The following is a 22,662-nucleotide window of genomic DNA, read 5'->3' on the forward strand; positions in this document are numbered from 1 at the left end:
AACTTCACCAGTTTTCAATACCGTTATAAATTAATGCAGGCATAACAAGTGTTAACTGTTAATTGAAGTCTTGAATAAATTTAGTTTATGGCAGTTACATAACTGCTATGATTGTTAATTCATAGTAGATATGAGTGCGAAAAGTACTGCCCTCTCAAAATATATGATACATATAATCAAACTGTAAGGACTATGTAGATTCCTCTGCTACTTTTCTTATATAACGATTTCATTCCGTTCCCCCGACAGTCGTGTCTAAGTAGCAAACAACGGGCACGGATTTTTATCCGGCCAAGGATTCTCAACTCGGCAAAGAGGGCAGTATTGTCATCATTATTGATATATTTCTCCGCACTATCCAATAGCCTAACCAAAATTTTTCTACAAAAATATATTTTCAACCAATTTTTGTTGACTGAGTCATCTCATCATAATATTAACCCGCTGTGAAATTTTATGGTAGACGCATGTACCATGTAGGGGTCTTCATTTGTATAAACACAAATGGGCATTTCATATATATTCATATTCAAATATAAATATAGAAATAAACATATTGAAATTGCATTTAAAGTAATTAGATCAGCTGTCATTAACGCTTCAATACAAATGCTTGCTACACAGAGAGAAGCAATTTTAAATTTATTTTTATTTATTTTATTTTTTATTATTGCTTTTACTATTATTATTTTATATTTATTTATGGATTTTTAATTTTTTTTTGCTAAGTTAACTTTGTACTTCTCTTACTTAGGGCGCCTATTGAGAGAAATATGGCCTATTTTACAACGTTTTAAATATTTTGTTCAGTGCCTGAAGTACAAGAACAAAATACTGATTTTTTTTCAATTCATTTATTTTTTATTTATATATCTATTTTTTGATTTTTATTAAAGTTAACAACGAACATACATATATGTATGTAAGTTCCGCCAATTACTTGAACTCATTTCAAATGTTCAAATAATCCATATGGTTTCAAGTCAAGACAAAAAAATTTTATGAATGGCATTGTTATTTCAATATTTGTGACGTAAGCAATTTCGGAAAAGGGATTTTGAGGTCAATTGCATGCCATTATAATTTTTAGAATTTATTGCCAATATTTTTAGAATATCATTAGAATGAATAAATTCTCCCTCGATATAAGTCTACCATTGCCGCCCACCAGCGGTAAGGTCTGTTAGAAACTACATTGAGGTAATAACACTAGAAACTAACAGTCAACTCTGTTTCGGAAGCACGAGTCTTTAGAATACAATATTTTGGTATTTTTCCCTGTTCCAGTAACGCAATGAAAGAAAGTGTCTTCTCCTCCGAAAAAGGTCAAGATAGAACTAACAGTCGACTCCACTTTGTAAAGACGATTCTTTGGCATATGCTCATTAGTGTTTTGCCGTGTTCCAGAAGTCCAAAATTAGCAAACTTAAATCAAAGGGGTCGTCACTGCAATATACCATAAATCTGCCAGAAAAACTTGAAATTATATGTTTTTGAAAAATTTTGGTTAGAACAATTTATTAGAGATTTTTTAATTTATATTTTTTTGGTAAAATTTTAATTAGAACTATTATTTTTCTTTCTGATTATGAGATAATTACTCATTATCTAATTTTAATGATTATTTTTTTCTTTTTGTAATTTAGTTCTTGACTTCGTCTGCTAAATTTTCGCACAATTCGCAATGATTTATATATTTATTGTTGTAGATTATACTTTGTTGCCTTGCTTATTTGTATTTAACAAATTTATAGTGTTTATTATATAGTTTGTTTTTGCAAGATACACATGAATCGCTTTATATTTTTTTTCTGTTTTTGCTGTCGTCTAATCCTCCCACCCGTTCTTTATTTATTCCAAGTTTATTTTTGTCAAAAACGTGTCATGTTTCCAGTGAAAATTTCGCAAATAACTATGTGGTGCTTGCTAGTTTCGGCGTGACGCAGTGAAAACAAATATATGTGTATAAAAAAATTTTGAAAAACGAAAATAATATCGAGGAATCAAGGCTACTTTTTTTTCTATAACTAGTCTTGAAACATTTTTCTTTGCTTGGCTGAAGATGAGTTTAGGAATATGAGCTTATTAAGCACATTTTAGTAATTTTGGTTTTCGTCGTAAAGGTTAGGTTGGGTTATGTAAGGTTTGATTAGATTAGGTTAGGTTAAGTTAAGTTAAGTTATATTATTCTGACAGGCTCCTGAGCTACGCGTAGACAAATTTTTCATAGAGGAAAAACTTGATGTAGAAATTAAATAATGTTTACAGAGTTTGCTGCAAGATCTTCATATTTTGTTAGAAACAGAAAATGTTCTAACTATAGATTATTTTACGGATTTTTATCTTTCGAATTTCTGTTTCAAATGAGTTCACTTTCAACCAGTATAGATTAGAATGTTGTTTTACCCAGTGACCGAATACGGTAGCTCTATAATATACATTGCTTATCTGCTTTTTGTCAAACATCTAATAATGTTGAATCGAACATACCTGTACATCATATAAATGAAACAGCAATGCTAGTAGAATCCGGTACTGTTAGACCAGAAAGAGTTTATAGTCTATACCACTTCATTTTCACGTGGCATACGTAGTACTATAACCTCTTGACCTGCAGACCTTATAAGTTAGTAAGAGGTTATTTGACTTGAAAAAGGTATCGAGATACTATCTTGTATTGCTTTCAAGTGGAAAATGGTCACAAGAGCGCAAAGCTCGATAGCAACTCGGCGACTACTCTAGCCTTAACTTCAATTGTATATCAATAGAGCTCAAAAATTCTTGCCTAAATAAAATTTAAGTTTTTTTTCTCGGCTATCAACGCGTAAGCGGTATGTACGCCAATAAAGAAGAATTTTTTCTTTATATTGGACACTGACCTACTTTTTTCAGGCATAATTCCAAAGCTAAAGGGAAAAATAAAAAATTCGAATACTAAATCTTTTATCAAGAACATTAATTATAGAAAGAATCACATTTTTTATTAAAAAAATGTGTTTTTTCGCTTTGAAGTTATAAGCAAATAAAGCAGAGATATAGAAAAGAAAAAAAATTAGTAATTATTTTTTCTTACATTTAAGCAGAAACAACACTACTTATAGACAATTAAAAAAATCTAAAAATATCCAAAGAAAAAAAGTACCAGATAAAAAACTTTGAAGAGAACATAAAAATTTGAAGAGTCCAAAAACTTATTGTAATCAAAAATTGATTTCAAAAACAAAACTTTTAGCGTTTTTCATAAGAAAATTTTCTGAAAAAATTTTTGAAAATTAAAAAAAATTATTTAGTTAATTCTCCATAAAAAGATGACGGCAAAGTGCGAAGAATGAGTTTAATGTATTTTTTAATGTCGCTTATCAAGAAAGGCGGCTGAAATACATACATGAAAATATTATACATACATACATACATACAAACAAAGCATGTGCCATACAATCGTATTTACATAAACACAATGCCACACGCAATACCAATTTCGAAACAAACTCACCAAAAGTTGTTCGAAAAGCGAAAATGATTCCAAAAACCGCCGTGAAGTGTGGAAAAAAACAAAGAGTCTCTGCTGGAATACGAATGTACGAATGCTGTGCTTGCGGTATTAACAAATCTTTGGCTTATTAAATTTTTTGATATTTTTTTTCGAAAACTTTTTTCAAACCTTTTTGCAATGTTTTCTTTGGTTTTCTAATTTTTTAATCTTTTTTTAAAATTTTCAAAAACTTATTTTTTAATGTTTTTTAACTGTTTTTTCTATTTTCTGGCGTAGTTTTTGCTGCCACAAATGAGTTTTTGACTTTTTACCGCTCAATTCTATATTCTGCTTTCTTTGCTTATATTTTATTTTTGTTTTTTTTCTGCTTCTTCTTTGCTTGTTAGCAGATTTTGTTGTTGCTTACTGTTTTATTAGTATATCATTACGTATGTACATATGTGTATATTTTGTTTTCAAATCGAATGTGCACTTTCCACGCTTGTTTAGTTGTTGTTGTACACCTTTTCTTGTTTTTGTATTATTTGCTCTCGTTTCTCGGCGCTGTAGCGACGCGCTTGCGAAATTTTTAAAAATAAATTTTTGTACGAAAATTTTCACGATTTTCAAAAATCAAAAGCAGCAATTTTCCGCGCACAATAAACGAGACAAAGAGTTGTATATACATATGTATGTATGTGTGTGTGCATGTGTGTTCATGTATGCAATAGCGCGCGGTTGGCAAATGCGCCTGCAAGCCGTGCCGCACGGCAGACGTTGCGTCTATGCATACACATGCATATACTTGGATAAATGCCTAATTGTGTGTTGTTATTGTTGTTGCGCTTGTGAATTAGCGGCAGTATAGCTTGCGCCTTTGCTTTGACTTGTACTTGAAGAATTTATCACTTCGGGTGGGATGTGATAATGATTTCTTCCTCACCTAATATACTTTTTCCCTCCCGCTCCCGTTCCCAACCCTTCTTCTTGCTTGCCTGCCTGCGAGCAAATTTTGCTCATATACTCTGAAGCTTCTAGCTCGTGGTTTATATATGTATTTATTTATTTTTTTTTTACTTTCTTTACTTTTTTGCTTCCAAAATGAGCAGCAAAAGCCGCATTGAAATTTGAAAATCTTTTTCAGCTGATTTGCCTTGCCTTTCATTGCGTTTTTGTAATAAAATTTCAAGCGAAAAATTCGAAAATTTCAAAATTTCACACGCTCTGCATTTACAATTTGCTAGCGCTAATAGCGCGCTAATGTTGGAACATGGCGAAAAACATAAAGCGAAAATTGAGGAAAAAATATTAAAAAAAAACAAGAAAAAACTGTAGTTGTACTCAATTTTAATTTTTTTTATACTTTTGGTTAAATTTTGCTTACTTTTGGTTAATTTTTATATTCTTTCTGTCTGTCTGTCTGTATATATGCGAAGTTTTTGAAATATCGATCTTAAATTTTTCGCACGCAGTTTTCTCCTTAAGAAGCTGATCATTTGTCTCAACCGCTCATGTCGGACCACTATAGCATATGGCTGCCATACAAACTGAATGATCGGAATCAAGTACTTCTATGAAAAACTTTTTTATTTTAAAAGATATCTTCACGAAATTTGGCGCAAATAATTATTTATGACAATATTGTAATGTCCGAAGAAATTATTCAGATCGAATGACTGTATCATATTGCTGTCATACAAACTAATCGATTAAAATGAAGTCCTTGTATGGAAAACTTGTTAATTTGATGAGATATCTTTCCAAAAATATACATGATTTATTGTCCAATGCAAGGGTCTAATGTCAGAAGGAATTGTTCAGATCAGACCACTCTAGCTATATGCTGCCATACAAACTGACCGAGCAAAATCCAGTGCTTGTCTTAAGCCATTTGTATTTATGAAGAATATTGCAGCTTGACGTTTTTTCTTTGTTTTTCTCTCATTTATTTATTTTTTTTTTCTCTTATCTCTTTATCTATAATTTTTCTTTCATTTATTTTTTTTCTTCTTAAATCTGTTTCTTTTATTTCTCTTATTATAATTTTTTTGGTTGTCAGCAGTGCTCGTTTTTCCAATTTTCCACAGAACAACAGGCCAGGCAATCTTTCGGCGCACAAAAAGTGCGCTTAATGATCTAGAATTTCCGGTTTATTTTTCTTATTTTGTTTGCGAAATGTTCGAATTTGAGCTGAATGAACAAAATACATGTTTTTTTGTGTGTTTTCTGGTCCAAAGATTTTGCGCAACTACTGTATGTGTGTGTGTGTATGGTAGCACTGACATACAAATCTCCATATGAGCTTGGAAATCTAACTATTGCATCTAACTTCGGCCAACACTCAGCACAAGCAGCAAGTGACGGCTAGAAAACTGCAGCACAAGTTAATTACGGCAGTTATTGAAAGCAGGGGCGGATTCAATGCGCTTAAGTGGTTAGTAATATATGTATGTATATCGTCACCTAAAATGAAAATCACATAACATCACTTTTCATGAGTTTACAAGTGCAGGAAAAAAGATATATGTAATAAAAACCACTGATATTGAATCAAGACGTGTTTTGGTTATAAAATGGTTATATTTTGGATATATTGGTCAACGGAAGCTTAAAAGTTTATGATACATATGTATGTATATGCACAATGATGTAGTGAACCGAATGCAATAAAAACTCACTTTGGATTTTTTGATGATAATACGATTGATACGATATGTAAATATGTTTGTAGAGTGCCAGAAAAATCAAGAACACGATATTGTCAAGGCAGCCTTGTTTCGCTGCAAAAGCTAAAGTATGAGAAAACAGCAACAATATGTGAAAATATTGAGTTTCTATCCACAATTTGACTGTTCGAGTCTCGAAATAAATCAGCGCTGATAAACTCCAGCATAAAGGGCAACTTTCTTTCGTTGGGGAGACTACAATGAGTATGCCAAAATCCTTGGCAATTTTCATTTAGCAAATTGTTGGTAGTATCTCATATTAACTATTCGAGTCTCGAAAGTGATCGCTGTTACAACCAAAAATCTCGACACTTCAACCATTTCTGTTTTTATTTATAAAACAAACATAACTAAAATGTTTTTTTGTTTTTGAAATTTTTTTTTAACTCATTTGTTTTTTTTGCGATTCTGAGTTCCTGCTTGTTATTATTATTTCATATAAATATTTAAATAAAAAAAAATTGAAATAAATAATTATTTCTTTCTTTTCTTTTTCTTTCAGAACCCAATTTCAAATGTAAGTAAATATTTTTTCTTAACTCAGACTGCCATTTTCATAAATTTTTATATTAACTTTTCAAAAATCTAAATAAAATACTTTTCTTCCCATTCAGAACCCAATTTTTAAAATTTGTTTTTTAAGTTTTCAAAAATGTAAGTAATTTTTTTTAATTCAGAGTTCCATTTTCATAAATTTTATTTCTCTTGTTTCATTCAGAACCTAATTTTAAAAATTTTTATATTATTTTTTTTAAAAAATGTAAATTATATATAATTTTTCTTCACTCAGAGTTCCATTTTCATAAATTTTTATACTAACTTTTCAAAAATCAAAAATTTTCAAATAAATGTTATTTTTGTTTTTTCATTCAGAACCCAGTTTTCAAAATTTGTATATTAATGTTTCTAAAATGTAAGACTTTTTTTTCTTAACTTAAAGTTCCATTTACATAAATTTATATACTAACTTTTCAAAAGTCAAACATTTTCGAATAAAATATTATTTTTTTTCATTCAGAACCCAATTTTCCAAATTTGTATATTCTTTTTCTAAAATCTAAATAAAATAATTCTAACACATTATAGCAATAATATTTAATAAAAAATAGTTAACTGTTATATAAACATTATTACACACAAATAACTGTCAAAAATTCAAAAATTTTCTAAAAAAAAAAACATTTCTGAACACTGTTTTTCCTAAAACATTTCACTAACTCGAATTTTACGCTGCACTGAAATTTCTTTTATATATAGTTTGTCTATATGTAAACACAAACAAAAATAAGTTCTGGAAACTAGTCACGTAGCTAATTAGTAAACATACATACGCTAGAGCTAAAGTAACTGTATTGCAGAAGAGTAAGCAAAACTTCCGTTATTTATTTAAGAAATCTTGCAAAAATTTTGTTTTAACTTATTTTATTTACCTTTCCTGTTATATTTTTCAAAAACTCATATTATTTATAATTAATTTTTTGTTTAAGGTTTTTTAACTTTCTTCACTTTTTTGTTTTCAAAAGTTTTCAAATCACTTTCAAGAGTTGTTTTTTTTTTAATTCACTACAACTACACAGTTTTTGCAGTACTTGTGCACTTTCAATTCTACTTTCAAAAATTATATTTTTTTCAAAAATAAACTTTTTCTTTGCTTCACTCGCTTTTGTTCAGCCGCTATTGTGACCCGTTTGCCTCCAAGTTTTGTACGTAACTGAATCAGAAAGCTACGCGAAGGCGTATAATAAACACACAGCAGCCAAACAAACTGCAGACGCTCGACTAGCCGCTAAACAGCCAGTTAGCTCGAATACTGCGCGCTAATGCTGAAGATTGGCAGACAACAGTCGGCCGGTCAGTCGTTTAGACGACAAGCAAGCCGGCAGCACGATACTCATACGCCCCGCAAACCGCGCTGACGTCCACTAACTGGCGTTGATGAGCTACACTAGCGTTCAAGAAAATGGCACCACTATGTATTTGAAACTTAAGCATATGAGTTGTCTTGAGGATATATAAAATATTTTGTTCTCAATTTTCTTCATAAATGTTTATATAATCTGAAAATTGCTTAAGAAATCATCTTAGAAGCTCTCTTGAGTCGCTTGAAAGCCATAAACCTATGCTTTTAGCATGCTTCTCGAGCTTTGAACAAAACTTTTTAAGCTCTTTACTCTTAAAATGTCATCATTATTGCCAATAAAGCTTTGTGATACTAAAATTTCTCATGAAATTTCATGAAATTTAGCTTTTAGCCTACTTTTTGGACTCCTAACAAAGTTTTTCAGCATCTGAAATGCACAAACTCCCATCCTTATGGTCAATAAAGTTTTATAATATGATATTTTCTCTCTTTGCTTTTAGTTAGGTCAACTCCCGAGCTTTTAACAAAGCTTTTTAAGCTTTTAAAGTGCTAAAACTGGCATCATTATTGCCGAAGAAGCTTTATAATCTGAAAATATTTTACGAAATCATCCTTGAAGCTCATCTAAGCCGCTTCAAATCCTTGTAACTATGCCATCAGCAGACTTCGAAAACTATAAGCAAAGCTTTTTAAGCCCTTGAAGCTTCAAATATCATCATTATCGTCAATGAAACTTTATAATCTGAAAATTTATCATGAAATGATGTTTGAAACTATCTTAAGTCGCTTGAAATCCATGAAATTAAGCTTTAAGCTGACTTTTCGATGAAATTTTCGTATGATATACTCTATATAACTCTACTTCAAAATCAACTCAGCCGAAAATGAAGCTTCTCCTCAGTTGTTGCCAAACTTATGAACGACAGTGTTCATGTACTTCACGTCTGCGCCTACAATCGGCAAGCTTTATAAGTGGCAGCAGCAACAGCAGCCGCAAGCATGCTTTGCCGATTGTGTTTGTGTTTTGATGCCGCTTGCCGCTATCGCTTCTTGAATTTTTTTCTTTTTATTTCTTGTAATTTGTTTATTTTTGCTCGTGTTTAGCGCTGCACTTATATACATATGTATGTATATGCTTTTGTGTTTTATGTTTGTAGTTCTTCTTTCCTCTACTTTATTTGGCAGCGTTGTCGTTGTTGCCGGCGCCTCGTTTCGAATGCATCAGCTGTGCGTGCGACGTTGAGCGCAGTGCTGCCAGCTCATTGGAACTTGAAATTTACAAGATTTAACAAATGCTCTGTTCATATAAATATATATACTCTATATATGTATAATATATATGTGCGGGTTTGTTTCTGCCGCTTGTAGCGTTTACCTGCTGCATTGTTTGCTTAGCTGGAAAGTGCCATTCGCCACAAATAGCGCGTGCGTCAAGCTCAAGTACAAGTATTTATTTTTCAAGTAGCCGCTGCCTGCTGTTACCGTTAACTTTGTACAAGTTGTACGCTCCACAGATGTGCAGCACCTGCACGTAATGCCGCTGCCACTTGCTGTGACATCCACTGGCGCTTGCTCTGCGGCATGCAAATGGGCTTGCTAATTGTCTGCTGTCGTCTTGTTTGCTGTTATTATTATTATTTTATTCTGTTTCAAATAATATGGTTTTGTAATGTTGAGCAAGGTCAAGAACCACAGCCGCACCTGGGATGAAAACACCATTTTTATTGTTGTTGGATAAGAAGGTCAAGTGTCTGCTTGAAATTCCTGCTTGGTCTGCTCGTAAGACGTCATTTAGGGATCTTGTTCTTAAGCTTTAATTTTGAACCAATATTTCTTTTGCATATAGAAATTCGTTGAATATGGGTACCTAATACTGGGTCTTCAAATGTGCCGTCATTTTTATATAATGTTCTTACTCGAAGTTTATATATTGAACCGAAATTGTTGGAAGATTTCAGATTTACCTTGGAACGGAGACTATCAACTTTATGTCCACTTTTTCTGCCGGACGCTAGTTGTCAAAGTTGTTTGGAGAACGGTGAGGAGAAATTTTTGACTATGGAGGAGTCCTGTCTTTGTAAGACTGAGGCTAAAGCATCTCGGTAATCTCACCTTCGGCAACCCAGAAGAGATAGCTGAAACTGATATTAGTCGTTTTAACAAATCTGTGATAGGCTCAAAGCGCCTTGCCGATTTGTTCTTATGATGGTTTGAGTCTATTCAGAGTTGTATTTGCGTAAACTTATTTTAGTATGGAGGCTTCGTACTTATTTGTCTGTCGATTATTGATCAAAAACTGGCTTCGAACCCAAGTCCATTAGAATGGACTTATGTTGCTCTATAAGCATTATATCGGACTAGTATATTAAGTATGTGTATGCATTTAAGGAAAATTGCTTGATCCCTCCCTCTCGAATAAATCGCTACTATTTTAAAGAAGATTCTCCATTTAAAAATAAATTGTTTCTAAAAATATATAAATAAATTAGATATTATATTTTCCAAAACAAATTCGTAGCTTTACAGAAAATTTATAGCTTTTACACTACGACCTAAATAATTACATACAAATAGACTAATACTAAGCAAAAGTTCGCTTCCTTGTAGCTTCTCTCTAGCTTGTACTCCGCCTCCCTATACTAAGTGCACACATTTCAGCAGTTCGTAATGTTTATTCGCCTCCCTGGTATATGTACATACATATATCTCCGATTTTCCAATAAAAACGATCGTAAAATGCATGAATCAGCCAACGCAAGCGGCAGCTTGCCAGGCACCCAATTGGCTGCGCCAGAACACGTAATTTGTGCAAAAACAATTACTCATGCGTTGGATAAATAGTATGTACATACATACAAATAAATACATATGTACATTTATGTAATTTAAGAATAGTTCTAGCACGCAAGGAACTTGCACAGCTGTTGCTCGTTCGATATTCCAAAGGAGAATGTCCTCATTTCGAATGTGGGAAAGGATTATTTATTAATGATGGCCGCGTTGTTGTTGGTATACTATATACTATACTCGTATATACTTATATTTGTAATATGAGCCAAAAATTCCCATACACATTCTACAACTAATTTAAGTCATTATTTCCCACGGTGTATTTAGTCTTACAATTACTGACGCTGAAGTCAAGGTAATCCCAGGTATTTTACAAAACAAAACTTTTCCTATTTAAAGAAAAATATATTGTGCCAGCGAGTTTGTTACTTTACAAACAGCTACTTCTGCAGAAATGCCGGTCATTGTCGATTTACAATAATGTTTATAAGCCAGCTGATTAATGCCTTCACATATGTACATATACATTACATACATACATACATATGTAAATATTTGTGTTTTGATTACGATTTCATATATGTTTGTACATATATTTACGATCTATAGTACGTATGTATGTAATATACATATAGGTAAATGCTTATAAATGCGTAATGATGTACATAATTACTCTGTTGTGGTAATCATTCAACAGCGTCTGTGGAATATTGTAAACTTTAACAAGGCTCCTGTCTCTCACCCATTTCGTGGATGGATGGGATCATTCGAAGGCTAAATAAATAAACTGCTTTTGATTTAAACACTTGCATCTTAATATGTTTATTTTTGCATTAATGACCTCCATTAAACTCTCAGACGGCTGCCGCTGGTGGTCAATAAAGTTCTGTGTACTGTATATTGGCTATAATGCCTTTGATTGGATTTGATACTTCATTACGCGGCAAATATGTAATTCTTAATATAGTTGTCATTGAAACTTATTAATAAAATATACAAATTTTCTTAAACCTTTCGCAGTTATAAAATGTACAGCTGTGAGTAGTATTATAAGTTCGATGCAGCCACAGTTAATGTTTTTCTTCCTTTTCCTAAAGCAATTGTTATTGATTATTATTATAAGATTTTGATAGCTCTTCTACAGAAGATCCTCACTTCCGTTTGCATGAAATTCAATTCCTTCGTCGACCTTTAAATGGAAATGTTCATTAATAGCGATCTCCAAGTGAGCTCCCGAACTATCTGCTGATTGGCGCTTAATTTTTTCACAAATATATGAATTTATATGCACTTTTCAATCACATAAGCGTCTTTGTTATATATTCAATACAAATTTCAATTTGGTTGCAACAAATTTTTACAAATTATAAGCTAAAATGAAATTTTATTGACGCTTGCTTCCGGCGTCACTGAATTTTCAAATGACAAGAAGTTTTGCAGCCACTGAACAAAGCAACGCGGCGCACACAAAACTGTTAGAACTATGAACAGCTGTGTTAGAAGCAATGCCACCTCGCATGCACAAAATGCAAACGGCGTACATATAATATAAAAACAAAGAAAATTATGAAAAGATTTTCTAGCGGTTTCATTGCAAATTATTTAAGAACTAATTATATTTCTATTATGACAAACTACATCGCTGGTAAAGCGAAAAATGCAAAATATTGATAAAATAAACAACAAGAATTTTACTGTTATGTTATGAAAAAACGTGGTATGGCAAGACTGTGTTACTTTGCTTTCATCAGTATTTTCGTACGCATTTCAATAGTTTCTTAGTGCAAATTGTAGCAATGAAATTTTAATTTATACAAAAGTTTCTGGAAAAGTTCTGAAGCTGCAAGATGCATTTTCCATACATGAAAATTGCCATCTACGTGCTAACCTTTCTCACATACGCGTACTCCGGCTATGGCTCCAGCACTTTAGTGCATTTGCGGGACGCCATCATCGCGGCGGAGGCAATTTTCGGTGATGTGTTTAAGAATTTAGTGACGGTAGTTAAGAAGTTTCGTACCGTGCATGAAGTATTCGATGCCGCAGTGGATGAGAATTGTATATACAAATGTCTGGGAGCAGATGGCCAGCCAACAGGTCAGTACCGCAATGGTTAATATAAAACTGCATGGAATGCCGGCTGGCCGGGCAAGACAGGAAATTACGTAAAAGTAATGTGTTATTGCAATATGAAAATGGTAAAAAGAAAATAGTGTACAATGCTGAAGACATACATATAAGTGGATTGTGCCTAGTTGGTGAAGTGCGTCAGATTTGCCTACAAAAACGTAAATGCAAAATTTCGCTTTGTTTTGATTATAATTTTACACCGCAAACAGCTGTTAAGAAAAGCTTACGGCTGGAGATTTCCAGCGAATGGAAAGTTGGTGTTGTTAGTAGTGTGAAACTTGGTGAGAACAATTTAAAAATAACTTACAAGTACACGTGGACCAATGCTAACAAGGAAATTAAACTTTTCTCTTCACTAGTTAAAGAATTTATGTTTAGGTTGATGTGAAATCATTCACGATTAAAATAATCAAAAATGAGCTTTTTGGAAGTTATTACAGCCACTCACAAACAGATGGCGCTGCGAACTGTGCAAGCTCGCAGCAAAATTTAGATTTCCTTTTTAAATGCATTTCCTTAGAGCACATTTATTGAAACAATTCACTTTCAGACGTGCGTCCAGTGCAAAATAAGCTGTATACACCAACGGCCAATGGCTGTGGTTCCCTTGGTCTGCACATCAACACCGAATACTTGCCCGCGGTCGAAATGGAGAACTGCTGCAATGAGCACGACATATGCTATGACACTTGTAATAGCAACAAAGATCTTTGCGATTTGGATTTCAAGCGTTGCCTCTACAAATACTGCGAAACCATTGATAAATCGATTGGCAGTGAATATCTTATAACCGGCTGTAAGGCAGCAGCTAAGGTGCTATTCACCGGCACGTTAACGCTGGGCTGCAAGTCGTATTTGGACTCGCAGAAACGTTCCTGCTACTGTGCGCCACCGAAGCAATCTAAGGAGGAAGAGCGACGTAGTCGTAACGGTTATAAAAACGCCAACGGCGATAAATACAAGCAGGGCAAAAAGCAGAAATATGGTTGGAAGGATGCGGGCGACATTTAGTGTGAATTATCTTATTAATAATCGCATTAAGTTATATGTTTTCTTGTTAATTGTCGAACGCACAGTTTATACAACATTCATGTATTATATGTAATTTGTGGATATGTATGGATATTCACAGCAATATTATTTAATAGTATTTTGAATGTTGCATCCCTAGCCAAATGCAGTTTTTAGACTTATAAGATTTCGATGAATTTATTATTTTTAATATAAAGTTGCTTGTACATACACACGTACATAAACACTATGTAAACTGTTTTAACCAACGAACTTATACAAAACGGAGATTTTGTAGAATTCAATACAAAATAAAGGTAAAATGTAATTAAATTGGAGCGTTTAGATAATTTTCTTATTGGAATAGTTTTAACTTCTATTTTAATATTATTATATTGATTATATTGCACTTTTTATATAATGCATCCGTCCATTATTTTTTTTACGCAAATATTGACCGCTTTCAACCGTAAAATGGTCACTTAGACTAGCTTTGTATATTATTATCTAATCTATCTAAAGCAGCTTTAAATGAGTGATATTTTGTAATTATTATAATTGTTTGTTGTCAGTGTCAAAAAAATAGCCTTGAAAAATCCCCGGAATAAAAGCAGTAATTGTGTGTGAAGAACAATTATAACAATATCGCTGTTTGGAAGATTTAAGAGTCGATTATAGGGCCATTCTCTCACCTGCCGCACTAAAAAACAAAAACTTTAAGCTTTATGACTTCCTTCCTTCCAATAGCTCTAGTAGTTTTCCAAGGTTGGCTGCTATGGAAATTAGTTTGGAAAATTACTTTACTATCACAGTCGGTTCTACGCAAGCAGAACAGTCAAGGATTTATATGCGGCCAAGGATTTATTACCGGTCAAGTACTGAAAAAGCGGCAGCATTTCTAAAATTTTTATATTTTGCCACTATAGCAACAACAACCACAGCATAAAAATGCGTATGTGTAACACTAAATGTAAACAACATTTTATTTTTTACCTCCACTGTATTTGCTGCATTTCTTTTGTTTTTATTTTCTTTGAAGTTAGACGATTGGAAGGCGCGAAATTTACAGTTTTAAGATCGCGTTAGGTGCAATTTGCATTCATATTGAAATCATTAAGAATTAAAAGTGAAAATTTATTTTAAATATGCGTAGAGTTAATAAACGGTGAGTGCGCGTGTGAAATTAGTGATTACTTTGTTCGTTTGCATTATAAAAAGAATGTGTGTAATAGTGAAAAGTGAATAGTGTAAAAGTAGTGAAAAGTGCGTTGTGAAAACTAATAGTGTGGAAAAATGTGCAGTTGTGTCTTGCTAAAAATAGTAAAATAATTACCAAACCAAAGTGTAATGCGTAGTCTATCGACGTTTAATAAATTCATTTGAATTTTTGCTTGTATTAAAACAAATTTATTGAAATCGGTGGGCGCTTAGGCACTATAGGCAAAGCAACTGGCTTACCGTACTAAAACTAACCATGAGAATGAAAGAACAACATGGTTTAATGCATGATATAACAACTTTTTACAAACTAAATTAGCTTAACTTATGCTAAACGATAACATTAACAATTGGAAGTGTGCATTTTGTACTTCTGCAACGAAGCTAGCGTTATGCGCGTTTGCAGCCACTCTGCTCATTAACCAAAGTAGCCGATACCACTGCTAGCCGATGCGCTGGCCATGCCACCACCACTACTGCTGGCGAATGCGGTATCTGTAAGAGATCAAATAAAGAGACACGTCCAGAACACTACAAAATTTTATTTGGTTGAAGTGTGCTATGACTCTAAATTGCTATTCTAAATTTGCCAACCAATACGTTTAGACTTACTCATGCCATTGCCGTAAGATGGATAACCTCCAAAACTAGGATAGCCACCGAGACAATAGTAGCTACTGTAACACGGATACGTATTGCCATAACCGCCACCATAGTAGGCGGGATATTGCTGATTGCCGCCGTAGCCGGGGTAGCCACCATAAGCGTTGCCGCCGCCAAAGCCATAGCCACTTCCATACCCAAGACCACTGTAACCACCGCCATAACCGCCACCGTAACCGCCATAACCGCCCGGATAGAAACCGTATTGTGCGTTCGTATGACAAGTGTGCGATAAAGCGAGGATGAGCAGCAGTAGGATGCGCGAGTTGAGCGAGGAAGCGAAGCGTGCGTTATACATAATGTAAGTTTGAAAGCGAATTCTTTTCTTTTTTTAATATTATAAATATTATATGATGATTTTTGTATTTGCGTTTTTTAAATAATTCAGTTTTTTCGTTTAACTTTGCCACAACCGTCAAAATTCACAACTGAATTTATAATTGCCTTGCTTTTTACTTTTATACAAATTTCGTTCAGTGCCAGAACGAGTAAAAAAATATGCGTCTAGTTTTAAAAAATCCCACTACATTAAATATCAATTTAGAACTGATGATATTCTGATAGCATTGAATAGGTTGTTTACCTTTTTTGTGTGACCACCAAATTTCGTACCACAAAATGGGTTTATTACTTTCTATTGTTGTTTAATTAACTACATTTTTAGTTTTTGTAACTTTTTTATTTTATTATTATTTTTGTTTTTTTAATTTTGAAGTGAGTTTATCAAGGAAGAAAAATGTATTTTATCAAGCTCTTTAGCTTGATTTCGATTCGTCAGAGTAAATTGCAGATATGTTATAGTAGTCCCGCCGCATCTTATGTTAATTATAGGTTAGGTTAAGAGGCCGAATCTAAGAGGGATCCCACTTGTACAACTTAGGACGCCGGTATGTTCTACTATTTTAAATAATGCTATAGTTGATACGATCAGTTAGGGGATAAATATGGGAAATTATAAAGAGGATGGTAATCAATAATTTATATTTTTTCTCAAAATTGTTTCTGAAGCAATATAAACATAAGTATGTATTTCTTGATGGGTGGTCAGGAAAAGAGGCTATGTTGTTGTTTTAAGCATACAATTACTAAATTTGAACAACACGGAGGATTTATGCCTCTGCGTTGTTTATCATCTCAATCTTGTAGTGTCAGATCTTTCTTAAAACATTAAGTCTAAGCAGACCCCGGAAGTCCAAACTTAATACCTAAATGTGCGCCTCTATGTTCATACATTATAATAACCGTTAGAGTTCATGGGGAATCTCATCAACCAATAAAGTGATATCATTAAATTAGCTGGCTCAATAGCAACCGCTGTAAATGCGCTTTACTAGCATTGTTATTGTTGCATGACCATTAGAGACCCTCGGTGCACAACGCGGCGTGCTGACGTGCTACTGTCGTTACCGTTGTTTCAATGTGTCGCCATTGGCGTTTTCGGGTGACTATCATAGATTTCGTCCATTGCTAGACAGACACACTTGTACAGCTTTGTTTGTATGTATGCATGAAACCCGCGCAATAAATTTGTTATTGTAGGCTATTAAAAAGATGGTTGCATGCTGATTTCGACTGTTCGCAAGTACAACAACAACAATGTTGAGTAGCAGTGACGCGGTGGCAATGAAATAAATGGGAGAGCACAAGGCAATTGGCTTATGAGCCACATACATACATGTAAACATACATATATACATACTTATGTACTTAGATATATGCTCGTAAGCATGTGATTTCCTATGTACTTTTATCTATATGCACATAGTGTGTGTAAAGGTAAAGGTCATGTATTTCACTATATACTTATATTTGTATGTATACCTATTAGAGGATATATGGACATGTGTGTACACCTTGATTAATAAACATAAATATGTATATAGCATGTATGTTTGACTTTCGCTTGGAAAAATGTAGATGCAATTGCAGTGATAAGCAATGTCAAATCGTCAGCAGCTGGCAAATGGTTAGCCCTGTAGGAAAAATTTCTTGCCATTCAAGCATTACAAATTGAATAACATAGCCTTAAAATTAATCTATGAACATTGTAACGGTCAAGGCTAAAAGTTGCCTGCAAATTTTTTTGGCATAATTATATTTTTTTTACCTTCTTAAGCTAGCCCTACTCTGATTAAAAAATTTAAGTTAGTTTAGCAAAATTTCTCCAATATTTATTTTCATAAAGCTAGCTTACCTTCCTCTAAAAATTACAAAAACAGTCAGATAGTTGATATACTATCTCAATCTAAGAGATAGGGTAGAGAGAAAATAAGTAAGCACTATGTCGAAGCAATTCTATCAGGTCAATATTTTATAAACAGATAACCAATCTCTTTTAAATATGCCGATCTAAAATGAAGTATGTTTCACTAAATTCCCATCCTTTCTAAACTTTTTCGGTCAAGAGCATTCACAAATTGGTTCTCTTTCACGAATTTTCCTATAGGAATTGTAGGCATCTCACCGGTTAATATTGCCTTGCAACTACTAAATATTTGAGTTTTACTAAACATTCGAATATCTTTTTACATTTTCACAGCGATTTTTCCTACAGGGTATGACCCGGCAGTCAATAATATTTTATGAATAATCATATTTTCAGCTGAGCAACGATTGGCTTCTGTTGACTGCCGTAGCCTTCGCGTGAGGTCAACCGCTGGCTAATGTGTGTACCTATAAATGTGGTCATAAATATAATAATTACGAATACAATAGCCATAAATTAATAATATCACATAAATTCGACGTGTTTATTTTAAATTTTACCAACAACAATATGTATTTGCGAAATATCAAATATTCTAACACTTTTCACAGTTCAATGCTTTGTTCAAATCAAAAGCATTCGTTACATAATTTAGCTGTTAAATATTTTTATCGTTTGTTTTGCGGTTACATTGGCTCATTGTCACTCATAAAATGGCAATCAAGTTCATTTGCAAACAACCTACGGAAATGTTTACAAAAATAATATTGAAAAACGAGAAATTACAAATGATAAACAATTGTACATAGAATATATCCAAACCAAGGAGGGAAAGACAGCATGAGATCTCAAATTATTTGAAACCTATTTTGCAAACCCCCGGAAAAAATATTTTTCAGATGGCTAGAGTTTTGGACTTGCGACTTCCTCCGAATTTTTAAAAATTCGCTTGTTGGGTGGAAATTTGAATCGAATAAGTTATCTTGGTCCGGAAACCTATTTTGAAGACTTTTAGACAACATATTTTTCAGTTCAAGAAATTGGAGCATCGAAAATTCAAGTTGATTAAGCGCAAAGACAGCTAAATATGTTTAGAAATAATTGGCCATCACTTCATGTCTAAGCGTACTCGGGTCTTTTATAGTAAACTACACATAAGTAGTACCTTCCTTTAAGTGGGTAAGCCAGAACTAAAACACCTTAGTACTAAAAATAGCGGAAATAAAATGCAACAATAAATAAATTTCCTACAAAAAGGTTAGAATTTTCACAAATTCATCAAAAAGAAAAAACCTGCTTTCACTTAAAATGCCAACAGAAATTTTTCAACTTCACTGACCCCAAAAAATTCTGTAATATGTCAGAGAGAGAGAGCGAGTGAGCAAAATCTAGAATATGTCCAATATTTTTTGTTACCAAATTTGCACACTGACAACCAAAAGTGCAGGCACATATGCAGCATACATAGTGTTTTCCCTTGTCTGCGTCCATTTCCATTTGCGCTGACACATTTCGTATGTTCGCTCGTTTGAAATTTGCATAACACTTGAAATTGTTTCACCTCTGCGCCGAAATCGAAATGTAAAATGTTTATCGAATTTGACACAACATTTTCGCATAACGGCAAACAGAAATTATAAAAACAACAACAAAAAATATATGCAACAATAACTTGTGCATTTATATGTGTGTGTATAGGTACAGTTACTCGTACATATGCGAAGGCAGCTTGACAATGGTGACACAATAAAGATGAGCTCAAAAACAAAAGTGGAGCAGAGTAAAAATTTGCAATTTCATATGCACAGGCATAACGGTATCTATACAGCAGCGTATAATGTAAGATATGTGTTACAAAAACAAAAAAAAAACAAGAAGGAACATTAACTTCGGTTGCACCGCAGCTATTATACCATTCACCAATACAAAAGATTCCTTACAATAACAATGGACGGTCAGTTTGTATGGCTGCTATATGCTATAGTGAGCCGATCTGAACAGTTTCTTCGGAGACTACTCGGAGGCCTCGGATAATAACCCATGCAAAATCTAGTGAAGATATCTCGTAAATTCGAAAAATTTTCCATACAAACACTTCATTCCGATCGTTCAGTTTGTATGACAGCTATATGCTATAGGGGTCCGATATCGGTCGTTCCGACAAATCAGCAGCTTTTAGGTGAGAAAAGGACGGCTGCCAAATTTCAGGTCGATATCTTAAAAACTGACGAACTGGTTCGCGTATATACAGACAGATGGACAGGCATACACACTTCTGACAAATTTAATATACCCTGTTTAGGCCATAAATATAAATGCAATTAAAATATATGCAAGCGCTGCACGTTAAACCATTAAACTGACCGAAAATGTGTCCAAAACACACATACACTGACATAAATTTGTACATATGTATTTATACACAAACAAATTTGCCAGCATCGCATATGTGACAAATATGCATAATGTGTGAGGTAGTTAGTTCTGCCGCACGCAAGCGCCACAACAAACAACAACACTAGCAACAACTGCAGCGAGCAACCTTCAAAGCGGACAACGTTAAGCCATTTCAGCCCAACGAACAGCCGACCAGCCAGCCAACCGAGTTGCCTTATAGCCCGCCGTGGTGGCTGTCAGTCAAAGAGTCAAAATAATGTTGGTCAGCAGCTCAGCAAAGCCTATTTGTTGCATTGCATAAGCATACACATATACATACATACATACATACATATATGTATGTGTGTACATGCAACAAGGGCGATCGTTGTGGCAGCGCAACTTTTCATTCATAAATATTTAATCGTTCAATGTGGCGCACGATAATTCAAATGGTAACGGCTGTCACCTACAACTGGCATTGTGACCGAAAGCCCACCCACACACCAGCACGTGCCTCACGAAGCCACACACCGACGCGAGCACTCAAAAAGCTACACTCATACCAACACGCCGGCAATTTCCCGCACACACTAGCAATTTCACTCACACACACGTGCAAACTCACTCTTCACCACCAATGCACTCACTCATTCGCGCGACTACCAACCGCCGCCCCACTTGTCAAGCACACGCTTTCATGCATCCACCTGCTCCGCACCTTTGTCTTCCAGCGCCATTTTGACCTCACACCAATTTATACCGTTCATGTCCATCTGTTCTACCATCCATCACTCAGTCACTCCTCGTGCGGCAACTCACTCATTCATTCAGCAGCACGCACTCGCTCATATATTGAGCTCCAGGTGTGTAGCGCTGCACAGGTGAGCGTTGGCGCAACAATCTGATGGCTTTTGTGGTCGCCATTGCATCCAGCCAACAAACCCGCTCCACTTCCGGCGTTCGCCCTCCACCACTTTGGCAGAGTGTCATTGAGCGGCGATTTGTTGCGCATGCGTTGTGTTTGATTGAGCCATTTCGGAGTTGATGCGGTCAAAGTGCAGTTACAGTTTAAATTACAAATTCTGGTCGTTTGAGTTAATTTGGCAAATGGCTTTTGTGTTGTCGCAATTATTATTGGCGAATGGCTAGAATGCAACAAAATCTGAGTTTTTATGCGGCGAGCATACAGTTGAATTGCTGTGCGCATTGTGTTGTTGCGGTATGCATAATTAGGTCAGTCGTGTGACGTGTCTATTGTAAAAAAAGCTTTTAAATAATAAATTTTGCATTTATTTACTATTATTGGTAGCCATTTATGCATCATAGTGGCAGGATATTTATAGCGCGAGTTTTCGGTAGCTTCTTGGTTACCTGGTAACACTTTTTCTCAAATGTTGCCTTGAAAAAGCATCAGGAAACTCCGCTCTAGGTTTTGGAAACCTTTGCTTAAAGCTCAAACTATATCTACACCTCGCTTTTATCAACGATCCAGTGCGGGGAAAAGCTTTCGCTATTCAAGTATATAGTATCCAATATTGTTATCTTGTTCTTTCAATAATGACACAAAAATTCATATTTGATGAACCAAACAGTTGGATCGCTTGCTTTTTATTGACTTAGTAACTGTATCAGTGAATTTGACGGAGTCAGAAGAAATCATTCAACCATATAACATAAAAACAAGTTTTTAATGCAGTTAACTCTTCCAACACAGGGGAGCTTTCCGTTAAACCTATCCGCCATTATATTAACTATTTACATTATAAATAACAATTTTGAGGAATCCTCTATTCGAATAGACAGTCTATAGTTAGCTGGAAAAAAACTGGCTCCGTTTAGTTACATAGATCCACCTGTCGTTGGAATAACTACTCTAGACATCTTTAGGCATCCTTTTGAGATATATGTGCAACCAATTCATTGTAATTAATGCATCACTACCAGATATGAGGATTTCATGAAGACTCCACTTGATATTGGGCACTGTAAAGTCTATAATAACAGGGTTACTACTGGGGATGAAACTGTTTTGGAACAACCAATTCTTACAACGAAAATTGAATTTTCGCGGTGTACGATTTCTATCAACCTCTCAGACCTCCTGACTATTGCAGGGGTTTTCAAGCCGATGTTGCTGCCATAAGCTGGCCAAGAAAGGTACCCTAGCCCCGCTATCGGTAGAATGGGAACGGGTCGGTGCTGCCCT

At 34.2% G+C, this 22,662-nt stretch overlaps 4 protein-coding genes across 6 annotated transcripts in view; 2 read left to right on the plus strand and 2 right to left on the minus strand.

Moving 5' to 3' along the window:
• The window catches only part of LOC120779186 (cAMP-dependent protein kinase catalytic subunit 3), a 46,328-nt gene extending 38,658 nt beyond the window's left edge, over positions 1 to 7,670 (minus strand). The window contains exon 1 of one of the 2 annotated variants that reach the window (XM_040111448.1): positions 7,629 to 7,670. The gene's annotated coding sequence lies outside the window, so the exon portion shown is untranslated. Of the gene's footprint in view, positions 1 to 3,493; positions 3,683 to 7,628 lie in introns of those variants that run through there. The other variant, XM_040111449.1, reaches the window with a different exon arrangement.
• A 4,915-nt stretch (positions 7,671 to 12,585) lies between these two features.
• LOC120779188 (group XIIA secretory phospholipase A2) lies at positions 12,586 to 14,323 on the plus strand. The gene is made up of 2 exons (XM_040111450.1): positions 12,586 to 12,946; positions 13,530 to 14,323. The coding sequence occupies exons 1-2, from the start codon at positions 12,697 to 12,699 to the stop codon at positions 13,988 to 13,990; spliced, it is 711 nt and encodes a 236-aa protein (XP_039967384.1). The 5' UTR covers positions 12,586 to 12,696; the 3' UTR covers positions 13,991 to 14,323.
• Positions 14,324 to 15,626: 1,303 nt separating this feature from the next.
• Positions 15,627 to 16,169, minus strand: LOC120779189 (keratin-associated protein 19-2). The gene is made up of 2 exons (XM_040111451.1): positions 15,821 to 16,169; positions 15,627 to 15,703 (listed from the first exon to the last, which is right to left on the minus strand). The coding sequence occupies exons 1-2, from the start codon at positions 16,167 to 16,169 to the stop codon at positions 15,627 to 15,629; spliced, it is 426 nt and encodes a 141-aa protein (XP_039967385.1).
• Positions 16,057 to 22,662, plus strand: part of LOC120779182 (poly(rC)-binding protein 3) — a 252,098-nt gene continuing 245,492 nt past the window's right edge. For both annotated transcript variants that reach the window (XM_040111431.1, XM_040111429.1), the window contains exon 1: positions 16,057 to 16,172. The gene's annotated coding sequence lies outside the window, so the exon portion shown is untranslated. The remainder of the gene's footprint in view (positions 16,173 to 22,662) is intronic.

The sequence above is a fragment of the Bactrocera tryoni genome, chromosome 5 (genome assembly GCF_016617805.1).
Source record: "Bactrocera tryoni isolate S06 chromosome 5, CSIRO_BtryS06_freeze2, whole genome shotgun sequence".
In the NCBI taxonomy this organism is placed as follows: Eukaryota; Metazoa; Arthropoda; class Insecta; order Diptera; family Tephritidae; genus Bactrocera; species Bactrocera tryoni.

Coding starts and splice junctions, on each gene's coding strand:
- LOC120779188 (XM_040111450.1), top strand. CDS start 12,697: ATGCATTTTCCATACATGAAAATTGCCATCTACGTGCTAACCTTTCTC. Junction 12,947..13,529: donor AGCAGATGGCCAGCCAACAG/GTCAGTACCGCA, acceptor ATTCACTTTCAG/ACGTGCGTCCAGTGCAAAAT.
- LOC120779189 (XM_040111451.1), bottom strand. CDS start 16,169: ATGTATAACGCACGCTTCGCTTCCTCGCTCAACTCGCGCATCCTACTG. Junction 15,704..15,820: donor ATCTTACGGCAATGGCATGA/GTAAGTCTAAAC, acceptor GATCTCTTACAG/ATACCGCATTCGCCAGCAGT.